The sequence below is a fragment of the Stegostoma tigrinum genome, chromosome 27 (genome assembly GCF_030684315.1).
Source record: "Stegostoma tigrinum isolate sSteTig4 chromosome 27, sSteTig4.hap1, whole genome shotgun sequence".
In the NCBI taxonomy this organism is placed as follows: Eukaryota; Metazoa; Chordata; class Chondrichthyes; order Orectolobiformes; family Stegostomatidae; genus Stegostoma; species Stegostoma tigrinum.
In genome coordinates this window covers 7,342,743-7,358,209 of record NC_081380.1, presented here as the reverse complement: position 1 = coordinate 7,358,209, position 15,467 = coordinate 7,342,743, and the positions used below count along the sequence as shown (strand labels likewise).

Sequence of the window (15,467 nt, the reverse complement as noted above, 5' to 3'; positions counted from 1 at the left end):
TTCATACAGACTATGTCGAGCAAATTTGTGGAAGGGCAGTACAAGATAAATTTCTTAAATGCTTTTGTGTGACAGATTCCAAATACGGGCAAAGCTATTTTAGAGTGATTATTGTGCAACCAGGCAATGTTTATTAGCAATCTCATAGTAAAAGATTATCTAGGAAAACATAATATATCCGAATTCCACTTTAGCTCCAATCTTCTGGTCAGAACAGAAATGAGTATGTAGCCTGTTTAAAACTGTACTCTGGTCTATTTAGTGACAATGGGAACTGCAGATGCTGGAGAATCTAAGATAACAAAATCCATCCCCCTCTCTGATGAAGGGTCTAGGCCCGAAACTTTGTGAGGCTGGATGAACACAGCAGGCCCAGCAGCATCTCAGGAGCACAAAAGCTGACGTTTCGGGCCTAGACCCTTCATCAGAGAGGGGGATGGATTTCGTTATCTTGGATTCTCCAGCATCTGCAGTTCCCATTATCACTAAATAGACCAGAGTACAGTTTTAAACTTTAAACAGGCTACATACAGGCCTATTTACATTGGAGCCCTTGGACTGTCCCTCGCTGGTTCCAGCTCAGATCCATCGATGAGCAGAGTGGATAGGCCTTGTGATGAACTACAAGTCCAGTGAAGTCAATCCCACTTTCCCATCATGAACTGAAGGCATGCCTCTTCAGATTTGTCTTCAGATGATTGATTTGCCGTATGTTCAACTGTCCTGGTCCTGAGGAGCTGCATGGTCTACTGATGCTCTGACTTCTCATGTTCTTATCACTAAAAGTTTAATGAAAAGTCCACCGTCGACTTTTATTCTATGTGTAAATGGCAGAGAGGTGCACTGGTAGAGTCTCTGTGTGAATTCATAATATTCTTAAACTCTTGAATATATGCCTACAGTATGGAATTGATTCTTATATTTAAAAAAATTCAATCTTTCATGAATTTTACTGAAAGTCAAATACTTCCTTGGGGATTCAAACAGCAATGTCACAGCATCAGTTCAGATTATTATGCTGGCCCTGAAAAAAAATTAAACTCGCTTTGAGATAATGGGAACTGCATCTGCTGGAGAATCCAAGAATACGAAGTGTGAAGCTGGATGAACACAGCAGGCCAAGCAGCATCTCAGGAGCACAAAAGCTGATGTTTCAGATGAAGGGTATAGGTCTGAAACATCAGCTTTTATACACCTGAGATGCTGCTTGGCCTGCTGTGTTCATCCAGCTTCACATTTTGTTATCTTAAACTTGCTCTGGCTGTCATTATAGCATAAATAACAGAAGTATTTATTAAGGGACTAGAGCAAAAGATTCCAGTGGTGAATATGGTCATTCCATTACCTCAAAACTAACATGACTAATTTTCTGGAATAGAATGGCAGTGAGGCGGATGAATAAATATTTACGAAAAAGGAAATAATGATTTTAGAACACAGGGAGCTATAAAGGCTGCATTAAGCCTCAGCTCACTGACAAAATATGTGTTTTATCTAGTAGCTTTCCTCCATTAGTGGCTGAAAGTGAAAATATAGATAACTTCTAACTATTATAAATTATGTGTATCCTTGGGTGGCATGTTGGCTCAGTGGTTAGCACTGCTGTCTCACAGTGCAAGGGACCCCAGCTGGTTCAAACCTCCAGTCTGTGTGGAGTTTGCACATTCTCTTAGTGTATGTGTTGATATTTCTCTGGCTGCTCTGGTTTCTTCCCACAGTTGAAAGATGTGCAGGTTAGGTGGATTGGCCATGCTAAATTGCCCATGGTGTCCACTGATATGCATGTGCAGGATTAGCCTTGGGAAATTCAGGGTTACAATGACAGAATCGGGTGATCTGTGTGGGATGCTCTTCGGAGGGTTGGTGTAGGCGTGATGGGCCAAATGGCCTGCTTACGCACGGTAGGGATTATATGAATTTCAACTTGACCACTAATGACTCAAAGTTGTTTTGCTTAGTGCTGGCATAGCTGGCTTTTATATATTTTAAATATTCAAGCAATTCTACACAGAGTTAAACACACTACTGTCAAATTGGTCCTACTGTCAAAACGCTTTGACTCGCACCTTAACTCTCACTGTCACTTATTTTTGTTTAAATTGGGAAATCAAATGAGAGAATCACTTCCCATTATATAGAGACCAACAAGACTGAGAAGAACAGATGCAAGGTAAATAGGGAAGAAAAATCAAGCTTCTGTTTTCAAGTATTGAAAGCCGTAAGGAGGAAAACAACATGAATGTTTTCGTTGGATGAGATTCATTGAAAATAGAAGACTTTATAACAAGTCATGATATTATCAAACTATAGTGTCTAAAAAGGAGAAATAAAGAAACTCAGAAGCACCGGACAAAAACAATTTCCTTACTAAATGTACCTGGGAGAAGGGGAGATGAAGAATTAGCAGGAACTTTAGAAATTGTACATACTGAGGATGAGCGATTTGAAGGAAATTGATGAGAGGAATTATCAACCAGACAGCAGTATAACCCTGAGGCCAGGTGCTGCACGGAAGGCTACAAAGCAATTCAGTCCACTCCTTACAAAAGGTCAACTATAATTTACCTCTGCCGTTGACGACAGGGAGAGCACTGACAAAATTGGAGAGTTGTAACTAGGATAATGAAATATGTTCTGCTAAATTCCTGATGAAACATTGTACACACTGCATGGGAGAATTGATTTTCATTGGACAAAACAATATTGCTGAATTTCATTCTTGACACATTAAGACAAAGGCCAATCTGACTCTGAGCATTAATCACAAACCATTTTGCCTTGTTGTCAAAAATAGTGACCATAATCCTAATAAGTCAGTGTTAAAAATCAAAGAAAACAATTCAATTCATCTTTTTTCATTACATATGCCAAAGAAAAAGCTTGAACCAAGGCTAAAAAAGACTGCACAACAAACTGTTTGGCTGAGGAAATTTGGGAGATCTTGTCAACCCAAAACACAGATGCCATTCAAAAGCAGTTAATGTAGTTTTGGCAAGCTCTCTTGAAAATGGAGTAAAATAAGTTTCACATGATTATGAAATTAACCTAACACTGACAGTTAAATGCAAATAATTTTGTAACCGTATTTCCAACTTTGCTGCAAACCAAAGCTCAAGACAACTTGATTAGGTAAATACCATAGAATGCTCATCAGGCTCACCTCAATGAAGTTATTAAACAAACTGGACAGAACTATACCCATACAACTTGGTACCAACTACTGAAAAACAGGCACATCAAACCAAATAATCTTGACTTTATGTCCCACATGTCCGTATCAACAGGTTGTATCCTGGTGCCAAAACACTATATTCTCCCAAAGTGGATTATTCATTAAAATAAATAAATCTCCATGATAGCATCATTCTCTGTTAACGCACTGACTGACATGCAGGGTGAGGAAGATGTAAAACCAATTCCTCTAAATTCAGCTGCCCTACGGCAGCAGGTCAAGCTGCAGTTAAAACAAGTTAATGCATGCTTTGGACACACTAGGTTGCCAATTCAGTCTCTCACATTTTTGCGTCTACGTAATCTCAGGTTTGAGGAGGTCATCTGCACTTGCATAACATCACAGTGCTCGCTCATGTGTAACTCAAATTCTGTGGTACTGAATACAGGATAGGCAGTAATGACATCATTCTAGCAAAGGGAACTTTTCTTCATTAGGTTACCAATAAAAGATGCTTCTTCCTCCAAGGTTTTGATGATCCTTAGACAACAGTGCCAAGCAATGCAATGCAACATGGTTAAGTGAAAGGCTAATGAGCACTCCAGGGAAAATTGTTGCTATCCAGTACAAAATCATATCCAATTTGCTTGGATGTAGTGGATCATTAGGCAGAAATTAGAGATTTCCATATCATTGAACAACAAGTTTATCTTCTTACTCTAAGCACAAAATGTCTGTCTAATTCATTTACATTACAGTCTTTCACACATTGGTACTAACCCTCCAACTTGCATTGGCAGGTGTTTGCGATGAATCCCGTGGCTACCCTCCACAAATGCATTTGGAGGTTTGTGGTAAACGGATGCCAATGAGCCGATATGACAGATGAGCTCATCCAGCAGGGTTGGTTCTATCAAGTCAGTCTCTTCAGAGATCAGTGGTTTTTCAGACAGCACTACCTCTTTTGCAGCCACAGGGTCTGTGGACAGCAAGCGCCAGTAAATGTAACCACGATCACGGAGATCAGGATTATCAGAATCCTACAGACAAACACAAAAAGAAGAAATATTAGCATATCTGTGAGCTTTTGCCATGTAGCACATCAATCCAGATTACTCCTGATTCAATAGTTGGAACTCACTAATTTTAAAAAAAATCCTTTTAGCACACCAAAATACTGATTGCAAATACTAAGCAAAATCTATGGGTGTCACAGAAATATTCTCTTCCGCTAAAGTGAAATTTTAAGAAGACCTGATATATCACCACCTGGAACTATGAAATTCAGGCTTTCCCATGCTGAGGGCTGCTGCAGCTCCATGATGAGCTACCCTACACCTTGATTGCAGAATGCGTAGTACGTACACAATCCATGACTAATCAGGGTGTCATGCAGGACCACTGAACTAGCCGTACCTGCACTGTCTAAATTCCACGGACAGAAAACAATTTTTTGGCAACACAGATAACCCTCAACTTCACATTAAAAAACTGTCAATGTGAACTGTTACTTGACAAAAGCAAAACATTATAGTTTTTACTTTGGTTTCGCAGCATCTAAGCGCTCAAAAAAGCACAGCAGATATGGTAGCACTTGTGCAGAAAGACAGAGTGTGATTGTCTCAATCAAATGTGACTTCTTTCGAACTGATGAGAGGGTAAAATGTGTCACATTTTATGCTGTTGAAAGGGAGAAGGTAGAACAGAAGGGAAGGTTCAAAAGTAAATTACAGTAAGTATGGAATAAACTATTGTCCCTGTATTAATTTCAAACATTAAAGGGATAAAGCACAACTTTATTCCTTATGCTCACAGGAACAGAGCTACAGTTGTGCTTGAAAAAAATTCAGAGACCTTCACTTCTTCAGTTGTAATAGGATTTTACTCCACTAAAGAATTCCACTTCTCACAGAAACTGTGGTGAACGAATAAAGCATCAAGAGAAATCTGAATGTTTACATTCTGTTTAGGTCCAGCACCTTTAATATGCTTGAATGTCTGTATTTGATTTCCTTTACAATAATATCCAACTACACTCATGCCAATGCCAGCTTCACAATATGTCAGGAAACAAGACATTCCAAAGTATATCATACACTAACCTTTCTTTCTTTTTAAAAGCTCCACAGGTTCATAAACTCAAAACATTTATTTATTCAGGATCGGTGTGCAGCAGATCAAAGGCCACACAAAGCTTTTTTTTAAAAACTTTCTCTTAAGTAATGCCATGGGATTGAGCAGGATTTGTTTCCACTAAGAATGAGTTCTGAAGTGACTGAACAGTCAAACGCATGACCTTCAGATTGTGCCACAAGCACAGTTAGTGGGTTGGAGGGGAATGGGAGGGTAGGATGCCCAGTTTACCATGTATTCCATTGACAATTGGATTCAAGGTGCACATATGCTTCCCAGAAGCTTCCCCTTCACTGCAGACAGCATTGGTCCAGGATTTCCAGGTTTTGGTCAGGTTGTTGCATATTTTAAAGAGGGCAACTTTGAGACTGTCCTCTGCGATCCTGGGTTTCGCATACCATATTGAAGCTTCAAGTACAATGTTTGATTTGGAGAGTTATGTCAGGCATGCAGATGATGTGGCTCATCCAATGGAGCTGATCAAGGCTGGTTAATGCTTCAATGATAAGGATGTTGACCTGAGTGAGAATAGACATTGGTGTGCAGATCCTAACAATGGATTTACAGAATCTTAGAGGCACATTCTCTTTCTGCTTGCTGTATACAGTCCATATCACTGAGCCTTATAGGAGGGACTAAATTACTTTGACTTTCAGTATTATTTTTCCTTTCACCCATAACAATATCCACATCACTATCCACACAGACTTCACAATGTTTTCAAAAATGGCACTTGGTAAAGTATCATACACCAAACATTCTCCTTTAAAAGCTCCACATGCTCGTAAATCCAATACATTTATTTTTTTCAATCCAGGGAGCATAAGATCAAAGGCCACACTTGGGGAATAAAAAAGAGAAGACACAGTTCACAGTTACAAGCACAGGCACAATTGGAGTGGATGAACTGCTGTATACATTGTGTATTCTGTATGCATGAGCCTTCCCCACCACTTTTGGTTTAACAGCATGAAGGCAAAGAACATCTGTATTGATAAAATAGCATTCAGCATTTAACCATCCGCGAAGGCCAATTTGTATCGATTATTTTTGTATGCTTCACTTAACTCAGTTCAAACTTCTCAATTTTATTCAATTCAATCCAAAAACGATCAATGTGTACTGTGGATCTGTTTTGTGTGCTTGACTTGGCTCAATTTATTTGAATTGGAAAAAATCCCTCATTGTTCAGAACTTTGAGTACAGAAGTTGGGGTGTCATGTTTAGGTTGTCCAGGACATTGATGAGGCCTTTATTGGAATACTTTGTACCATTCTGGTCGCGCTGTTACAGGAAGGTTGTTATTAAATTGAAGAGGGTTCAGAAAAGATTTACCAGGATGTTGCCAGGAATGGAAGGTTTGAGATATCAAGGTAGGCTGGGATGTTTTTCATGGTAGCGGAGGCGGTTGATGGGTCACCTTATAGAGATTTATAAAATTTGGCGGGGGGGGGGCATGGATAACGTGAATAGCAAAGGTCTTTTCCCTAGGGTGGGGGAGATCAGAACTAGGGGGCATACATTTTGAGCTGAGGGAAGAAAGATTGATAAAGGAGTGTGATTAGTATGTGGAATGAACTGCCAGAGGAAGTGTTCGATGCAGGTACAGTTACATTGAAAAGACATTTGAATAAGTACATAAATAGTAAAGATTTGGAGGATATGGGCCAAACATGGCCAAGTGTGACTTGTTTGTGTTGGGAACATGGTTGGTGTGGATTATAAAATGTGAGGCTGGATGAACACAGCAGGCCAAGCAGCATCTCAGGAGCACAAAAGCTGACGTTTCGGGCCTAGACCCTTCATCAGAGAGGGGGATGGAGAGAGGGAACTGGAATAAATAGGGAGAGAGGGGGAGGCAGGCCGAAGATGGAGAGTAAAGAAGATAGGTGGAGAGAGTATAGGTGGGGAGGTAGGGAGGGGATAGGTCAGTCCAGGGAAGACAGACAGGTCAAGGAGGTGGGATGAGGTTAGTAGGTAGCTGGGGGTGCGGCTTGGGGTGGGAGGGAGGGATGGGTGAGAGGAAGAACCGGTTAGGGAGGCAGAGACAGGTTGGACTGGTTTTGGGATGCAGTGGGTGGGGTGGAAGAGCTGGGCGGGTTGTGTGGTGCAGTGGGGGGAGGGGACGAACTGGGCTGGTTTATGGATGCAGTTGGGGAAGGGGAGACTTTGAAACTGGCGAAGTCCACATTGATACCATTAGGCTGCAGGGTTCCCAGGCGGAATATGAGTTGCTGTTCCTGCAACCTTCGGGTGGTATCATTGTGGCACTGCAGGAGGCCTACGATGGACATGTCATCTAGAGAATGGGAGGGGGAGTGGAAATGGAAATGGTTTGCGACTGGGAGGTGCAGTTGTTTGTTGCGAACTGAGCGGAGGTGTTCTGCAAAGCGGTGTCCAAGCCTCCGCTTGGTTTCCCCAATGTAGAGGAAGCCGCACCGGGTACAGTGGATGTAGTATACCACATTGGCAGATGTGCAGGTGAACCTCTGCTTAATGTGGAATATCATCTTGGGGCCTGGGATAGGGGTGAGGGAGGAGGTGTGGGGGCAAGTGTAGCATTTCCTGCGGTTGCAGGGGAAGGTGCCGGGTGTGGTGGGGTTGGAGGGCAGTGTGGAGCGAACAAGGGAGTCACGGAGAGAGTGGTCTCTCCGGAAAGCAGACAGGGGTGGGGATGGAAAAATGTCTTGGGTGGTGGGGTCGGATTGTAAATGGCGGTAGTGTCGGAGGATGATGTGTTGTATCCGGAGGTTGGTAGGGTGGTGTGTGAGAACGAGGGGGATCCTCTTGGGGCGGTTGTGGTGGGGGCGGGGTGTGAAGGATGTGTTGCGGGAAATACGGGAGACGCGGTTAAGGGCGTTCTCGATCACCGTGGGGGGAAAGTTGCGGTCCTTGAAGAACTTGGACATCTGGGATGTGCGGGAGTGGAATGTCTTATCGTGTGAGCAGATGCGGCGGAGGCGGAGGAATTGGGAATAGGGGATGGAATTTTTGCAGGAGGGTGGGTGGGAGGAGGTGTATTCTAGGTAGCTGTGGGAGTCGGTGGGCTTGAAATGGACATCAGTTACAAGCTGGTTGCCTGAGATGGAGACTGAGAGGTCCAGGAAGGCGAGGGATGTGCTGGAGATGTCCCAGGTGAACTGAAGGTTGGGGTGGAAGGTGTTGGTGAAGTGGATGAACTGTTCGAGCTCCTCTGGGGAGCAAGAGGCGGCGCCGATACAGTACACACCCTTGGTGTGGATTAGTTGCACTAAAGGATCTGTTTCCATGGTGTATGACTACAACTCTAAATAAGCCAAAAGCCACATTACAAGGAACCATCAAGGCTGAAGAGGATAAAGAGAGACAAGTGTTGCTTTTTTTGGGCAAAGCCAAGATAGGGCATTAAGAGCCTTTTTGCAGGAAGAATGAAAGAAAAATTTAAAAAAAAACCAAGGAGTGAAGGGTTGTCCAAAGGTTTTAAAAAGTTTTAGGTTTACAGAAGTCTCCATTATAAGCAGAACATTATTTGTAACAATACAACTCCTAGGATTTCAATTTCTGTGTTGGTTATACGGTGTTCAAACACGAAATGGCATGTAGCACAATTTCACCACAAAGCTGAAACTATTAATTAAATTGCATCATTTCCAATGCTTTGTCATTTCATTACGGTTTAATATTTAATTCAATTCTATACACTTCAAAGACTTTCCACCGTATCAGCAAAGCTCAATTTGTTCCAAATGTAGTTAATTTCACACGTGGCCTGTCGTACGAAATAACAGAGTTTCAACTTTTCCTAATGTGGAGACAGGGGTTTTTGACAGTGTATGACTCCACAGTTAAGCACCTCACTCAGGTGGCTACAACCCTACACACATCATCGTGAGTTTATTCAGTTCAAATAGCATCACAGCCAAATCCAAACTTGCCCGCGCCCAACATTCACGCGGGGACCAAGAACAGGATAAATCGGGCCCATTCCACCAGCACCTAACTACACAATCCCATGTGCACCAATACAAAATATACCTTTTCCAACTGTCCAAGTAATAATACTCTAACTCGACACAGGCAAGAGAACGGAATTCAGGATCTACCTAGCTTTCATTCCTTCCCATAATATCACAATTCCCTGTTAACTAACATTCTGGCAAGATGGCAGCAGAGAAAGACCCTCCAGTTGGAGCTCCTCTGCTCACCAGGTCCTTTCCCTTTCTTCTTTTTCTCTTTATAGACCTTTTTTTTCCCCACCATCACCCCACCTTACCCCCACCAACTTTAGACCGCCCTGCCCTACCTGGAGGGGGAAGCTGAGACAGACAGGTCTTGGCCAGAGCCCAAGCGGGAGCAGAGCACATGGGCCGAGTACAGCAATTGCAGTGCAGCGAGCTCAGGCCGATTCGCTGTCCAGTGGGCCAGGGCCAGAGCCAGAGCCAGAGCTGAGTGAGTCCTGGAAAGCGGCTGGTAAGTAGATGCAGTCGCCTCATGTTTGGGGGACTGTCGGCATGGTCTCATGTTGGAAAGGGACTGGAACTTAAGTACTTTATGGTCACTTTCTATTAACGTTCTGGACTTTTTAAACTCTGTTCCCATGCCAAACATTTTTCCCCCATCCTGAAACAACACAAAGTATCTGGAACATAGAACATAGAACATAGAACATAGGACATTACAGCACAGTACAGGCCCTTCAGCCTTCAACATTGGTATGACAGGTCGGCACAATCTGAAGCCCATCTAACCTACACTATTCCATGTACGTCCATATGCTTGTCCAATGATGACTTAAATGTACTTAAAGTTGGCAAATCTACTACCGTTGCAGGCAAAGTGTTCCATTCCCTTACTACTCTCTGAGTAAAGAAACTACCTCTGACATCTGTCCTATATCTTTCACCCTTCAATTTAAAGCTATGCCCCCTCGGGCTCGCCATCACCACCCTAGGAAAAAAGCTCTCCCTATCCACCCTCTCTAACCCGCTGATTATTTTATATGTCTCAATTAAGTGACCTCTCAACCTTCTTCTATCTAACGAAGACAGCCTCAAGTCCCTCAGCCTTTCCTCGTAAGATGGCACCAAGAGGCAAAATTATAAACTTTTCACTGAATTCATCCGAGTTCACGTGACAATAAAGGTTATTCTATTCTATTTAAATATAGGGGCATAATTCAGAAGTCTGCAGATGATACAAAAATTGCCTTGCTACAAAACAGATTTCTGCCTCGTCGTCAATAGGTTGGGTCAGGTGGGTAGAAATATGGCAAATCGGATTTAGTCTACAGAAATGAGACAATGTGTTTGGGGAAAACTGTGTCAAGGCAAGGTAAATAGAATGATATCAACATCATGGAATCTCACTGTTTGCCTACAGATCACGAAGGCTGGCAGGGGAAGTAAAACTTAAACTGAATTTAAGCTGACATGCAAAATAGTTTCCCTTGACAAAGCATAAAACATCAGAGTACTGGGATTACACTGGAAATTTTGGAAGTGCTGAGGCCATAGTTTAAGTACTGCATACAATGTTCTGGTTACAATGCAACATTGTTTCACTGGGGAAACATCTGCTCAAGAGGATAATTTTTTTTCAAAATGCTTGAAGTGTAACTAAAATTGAAGATGAAATAATTAGGAACAACTTAATTTCAATTGTTATTTCTCACACAGAAATGGTATTCAAATCTGCAATAAGTCAAGCAGGTAACAGATAATTTGACATGATTCAGATGAAGTGCAGTTGAAGATTATCAGATCAGTCATTGAATGGTGCAGCAGAGCTGATGGGCTGAATGGCATAGCTTTGTTCCTACATCATATGGTCTTATTACTTTGCCAAATCTCTCTAATATCAATTCCCAGGGATCAGAGAGAAGCTGCAGAGTACCCTGATGGCACACTGCCTGGAACATGTCATAGAATAATGATTGTTGAAATACAAATGACCTTTCAGGGAACAAAGCAAACCACAGCATCAGGAGAGCTATGAGATACCACTTGATGAACTAGAATTCCTCAGATTTATGTGACAATGCTGTCACTTTAAGAAGTTATTTTGACCTGGATTTTTTTTTGGGAAACAGTTTTTGAGGCAGAGGCTCCAAACTGACCAGTTCATATCACTTGAGTAAACAGCTAGGGATGCCTTGGATTTTTTAAAATAGCCTTCAGTGGGCGTGACCAGCTCTCTCAGATAAGGATTTCTAGGTTTTGGTTTTTCAGTAGCATCAGAAGTTACTGGGGTCACAACAGAGTCGGAAGCTTCAGTGAATGCCTCCTGGTTGCTACTCGGAGTTTTCTCTTATGTTTTTTCCCTCCTGGATTGGAGAGCTGCATATGAGAATTTGTTCTGAATTTGCCTTTTTGCAAGAGGTGTGTTTATGGGATGTGACAAAAATAGACAGTTAATTAGTTACAGTCACTGTATCTATTAAAGAACAAAGAGAACAAAGAAAATTACAGCACAGGAACAGGCCCTTTGGCCCTCCAAGCCTGCGCCGATCAAGATCCTCTGTCTAACCTGTCATCTATTTTCTAACGGTCTGTGTCCATTTCCTCCCTGCCCATCCATGTACCTGTCCAAATATATCTTAAAAGACGCTAATGTGTCTGCGTCTACCACCTCCGCTGGCAATGCGTTCCAGGCACCCACCACCCTCTGAGTAAAGAACTTTCCACGCATATCACCCTTAAACTTTCCTCCTCTCATTTTGAACTCATGACCCCTAGTAATTGAGTCCCCCATTCTGGGAAAAAGCTTTCTGCTATCCACCCTGTCTATACCCCTCATTATTTTGTAGACCTCAATCAGGTCCCACCTCAATCTGTCTTTCTAATGAAAGTAATCCTAATCTACTCAACCTCCCTTCATAGCTAGCACCGTCCATACCAGGCAACATCCTGGTGAACCTCCTCTGCACCCTCTCCAAAGTATCCACATCCTTTTGGTAATGTGGCAACCAGAACTGTACACAGTACTCTAATTGTGGCCGAACCAAAGTCCTATACAACTGCAACACGAATTATACATATTATACTGTTAAATTTTCCAAAAGAGTTAAGTTATTCTAAATTCCTCTTCATTTGGTTGAATTTTAACTGTAGTGTTTCTAGAAATTTTATTTTGCCTAAAGTCGAGTAGTTGACTAGTCGAACTGCATCTGGAACAGGCACTTCACATTTGCCATTAAAATATGTGGAAATTAGGGTCTAGGCTACCTTTTTAAAGTATTTTGCAAGGGTCTGGTCTGGTCCATAACACTATGAAGAAGGAAACCTCACTGGGGCACATAAATATTAAGCAGGATAGAAGACATTTTTATCAATCAATAAACGTCAAGACAATAAGGCACGCGAGCATAGGATTCCATACTGTAGACAGAGAATGAGATATCAGGAATTTTATTTGAAAAACACAAAAGCTTAAATGTTAAACATGGTGGTTGAGGTCAGAACACAACTGATTAAAGGAACAGTGGAACACTGATCAGGAGATAACATGGTTGTTCAAAAGGTTTGGATCTTGCTCTTAATAATGATTCTGGTCACAGTCATAAGCAGTCCAAATACCACTACGCCCAAAAATATGTTCAAACAGTCCAACTATCCAATTATACTTTAGAGTTACCCAGGGATTTAACAACGTGTCCTTACTACCTGAGTTGCTTATTGATGCAATGCATATCTTTTTCTTAAAATTTTCAATACAGACTAAGGAATGTCAGTGAGACAAAGTTCATATGAATAAACTGCAGTAAAAACAAAACAATATTTCCTTCACTCAATTTCACTTCTCTCCTCACAAGATTAAAGAAAAAAGGTTATGCTGTTCCTTTTTTTTAAAAAAAGCTTAGTTTTGGCATATGCTTTCTTCACACTTCTAAAAGTTCATTTATTTTACTGTTTACAGCTCTAAGGCCCAGACCTTTCTCTTACAACCTCATCTCTAAAATCTGCTTCAATGTCTCTTTTCATCCCATTTTCTCTGCGCAAACACAGGACTGTGGAGTCCTTCCAATTGAGGAATTTTGCAGCAGTCCTGCCAACCAAGCTCTCTCTTTGCCTGAGGTTACTTTCTCTGCACATTCTTCACCCAGGCAGTACGTGAACGAATACATGGTTTAGATATTCACCAGAACATTTATCCAAAACACTCTGGTCCAGATTCCTTATCTGACTCCTAACTCTCATCTCCCAGGTTCTGCTGTTCAAGAAGTACATTTAACCTATTAGTGGCGATATCAAGAAACTGCATCACAAATTCACAATGTTGTGAAAAGCCATATGAGCAAACCTCTAAAGGGTTTCTATCAAACATGTGATAGTCAAAATCTGGCAGCGTCCAACAAAACCTCTCAAGTGCAATGTTTCAGTACATATCCTGGCATTAACTCAGCAAACGACAAGCAGTGCCCAGCTTTCCTACCTGTGTTGCCAGACTGAGGACCTGCTGGACCAGCTCCTGAGTATCGGTTGGCTTCTTTAGGAATAATTTCACAATTGCCGTAAGCAGGGTCAATTGCACCTGTAGGGGGGAATCACAAAAATTCTTATTTACCTTAAATTTCATATTGGTCAGATTACGACTTTCCTTAAGAGGTACGTGTGCCAATTTCATGGAATTGATTGCAGTTTATTACAAGGGTAGGTCCAAGTATTCTGTAGCCTTTTTCAGCTTACTCCCTTAAACCACAAAACCCTACGTTTCACATGCTTGTTATTCACTTCTGATTTCCATGTTTTGCAATCCTCAGTGTTAAACCTTCAATATTAATAAATTAACTTAACAAAATTCAACCCATTGTTTTAATTCATGTTCAAGTTTGTCTCTGCCATCTCCCCTTCCGTATCTCTCTAACACCAGCTTTCCATGAGTTGCCTGGCTAAGGCTGAAGCAGGTGACCCAAATTCAGAGAAGCAAATTTAAGAGCATTTATTCACCAGTATTTCGTCCCTAGAGCTCCCCTTTCTTCAACTGCTCCCAAATCAGAAAGGTAACTGAATCACAGATAGGTCATTCTCATTCACTGGTCAGTCATTCAGCAGATCCACTGTCCATACCTGGGTACTTTCATCATGGAAGCCATCCAGGAAGCTTTCTAACAGCTCATCAGCATTGTCAATTCGTTCTGCGTATTCACCCACAATCCAGATCATGGCTGCCCGTGCATCCGGTTCGTCAAGTGAATCTAAGTTTTCGCACAAGGTTGCAATGATGCTCTCATACCTGGCAAATCAAAGCCACCAAGTTAATTATATCAAATTTATTTCCCACTTGAAACAAACATGATTGGTGATTTCAGTTAAGAAAACATCTTCTGGTATTTAATATTATGTTGACATTCTTTTTTAGCTTCTTCTCAGCAAAGGAATGGCATTTTTCCACTGGAGGACACATCTTAATTCTTGGCACATCAATGTTTTGGACTGTTTCACCCATGTCATGATGTGCAGGTGCTAGCGTTGGACTGGGGTGAACAAAGTCAGAAGTCACATGACACCAGGTCGCCTAACCATGTGGAAGGAGCAGCGCTGTGAAAGCTTGTGATTTTAAATAAATCTGTTGGACTATAACCTGGTGTCATGAGACTTCTGAATTTACCCATTTCAGTTTCCAGTCAGGACAAGGTCTGTTGTCATTGCAATACATTTTTAATAACTATAGGGCTGTTCTGATTTCTCCACTTGTGGCTTGCGACTAATTCCCTCGTTACTTCTGATAGCATCTATGTAGCAATTCCATTCTCCAAATTTGTCACAGCTATCTTTGAGAAAACAGACCTAAGTACTTTGGATATATTGGACCTACGCTATATGGAATATTGAAGATGAGCTTAATTAAAACAAGACTGCTTAAAATAAGGTGGATTTTCCTCTGTCCTGCTCACAAAATATACCTTTAAAATACGTGAAACTCAGTGGAAAGATGACTGTTCATCCTTTATTCCCATTGTTCTCCTGGCCACACTTTCCTGTGGTTGCACCAACTTTGATCCAGCTGTGCCCATTAACGTAAATTACATATAAATGACAATGTCAAATATCTTAGAAGTGCTAAAAGTTAATTTGAAGCAGATGCTTCCTACACAAACTTAGTCCACTACTCCCTGAACTGCTATTAGGAAGTCACTTGTCCTATTTATAAAGTGGCTCTGTCACACAAGGCATCAATTTTTGAA

At 41.6% G+C, this 15,467-nt stretch overlaps 1 protein-coding gene across 2 annotated transcripts in view; it reads right to left on the bottom strand.

Annotated features, from left to right (window-relative positions):
• ap2b1 (adaptor related protein complex 2 subunit beta 1) overlaps window positions 1-15,467 on the bottom strand; it is a 280,263-nt gene that overhangs the window by 177,864 nt on the left and 86,932 nt on the right. For both annotated transcript variants that reach the window (XM_048557271.2, XM_048557272.2), the window contains exons 11-13: window positions 14,350-14,515; window positions 13,715-13,813; window positions 3,953-4,212 (exon numbers count right to left, since the gene is read on the bottom strand). In XM_048557271.2, coding sequence (XP_048413228.1) covers window positions 3,953-4,212; window positions 13,715-13,813; window positions 14,350-14,515 — 525 coding nt within the window. The remainder of the gene's footprint in view (window positions 1-3,952; window positions 4,213-13,714; window positions 13,814-14,349; window positions 14,516-15,467) is intronic.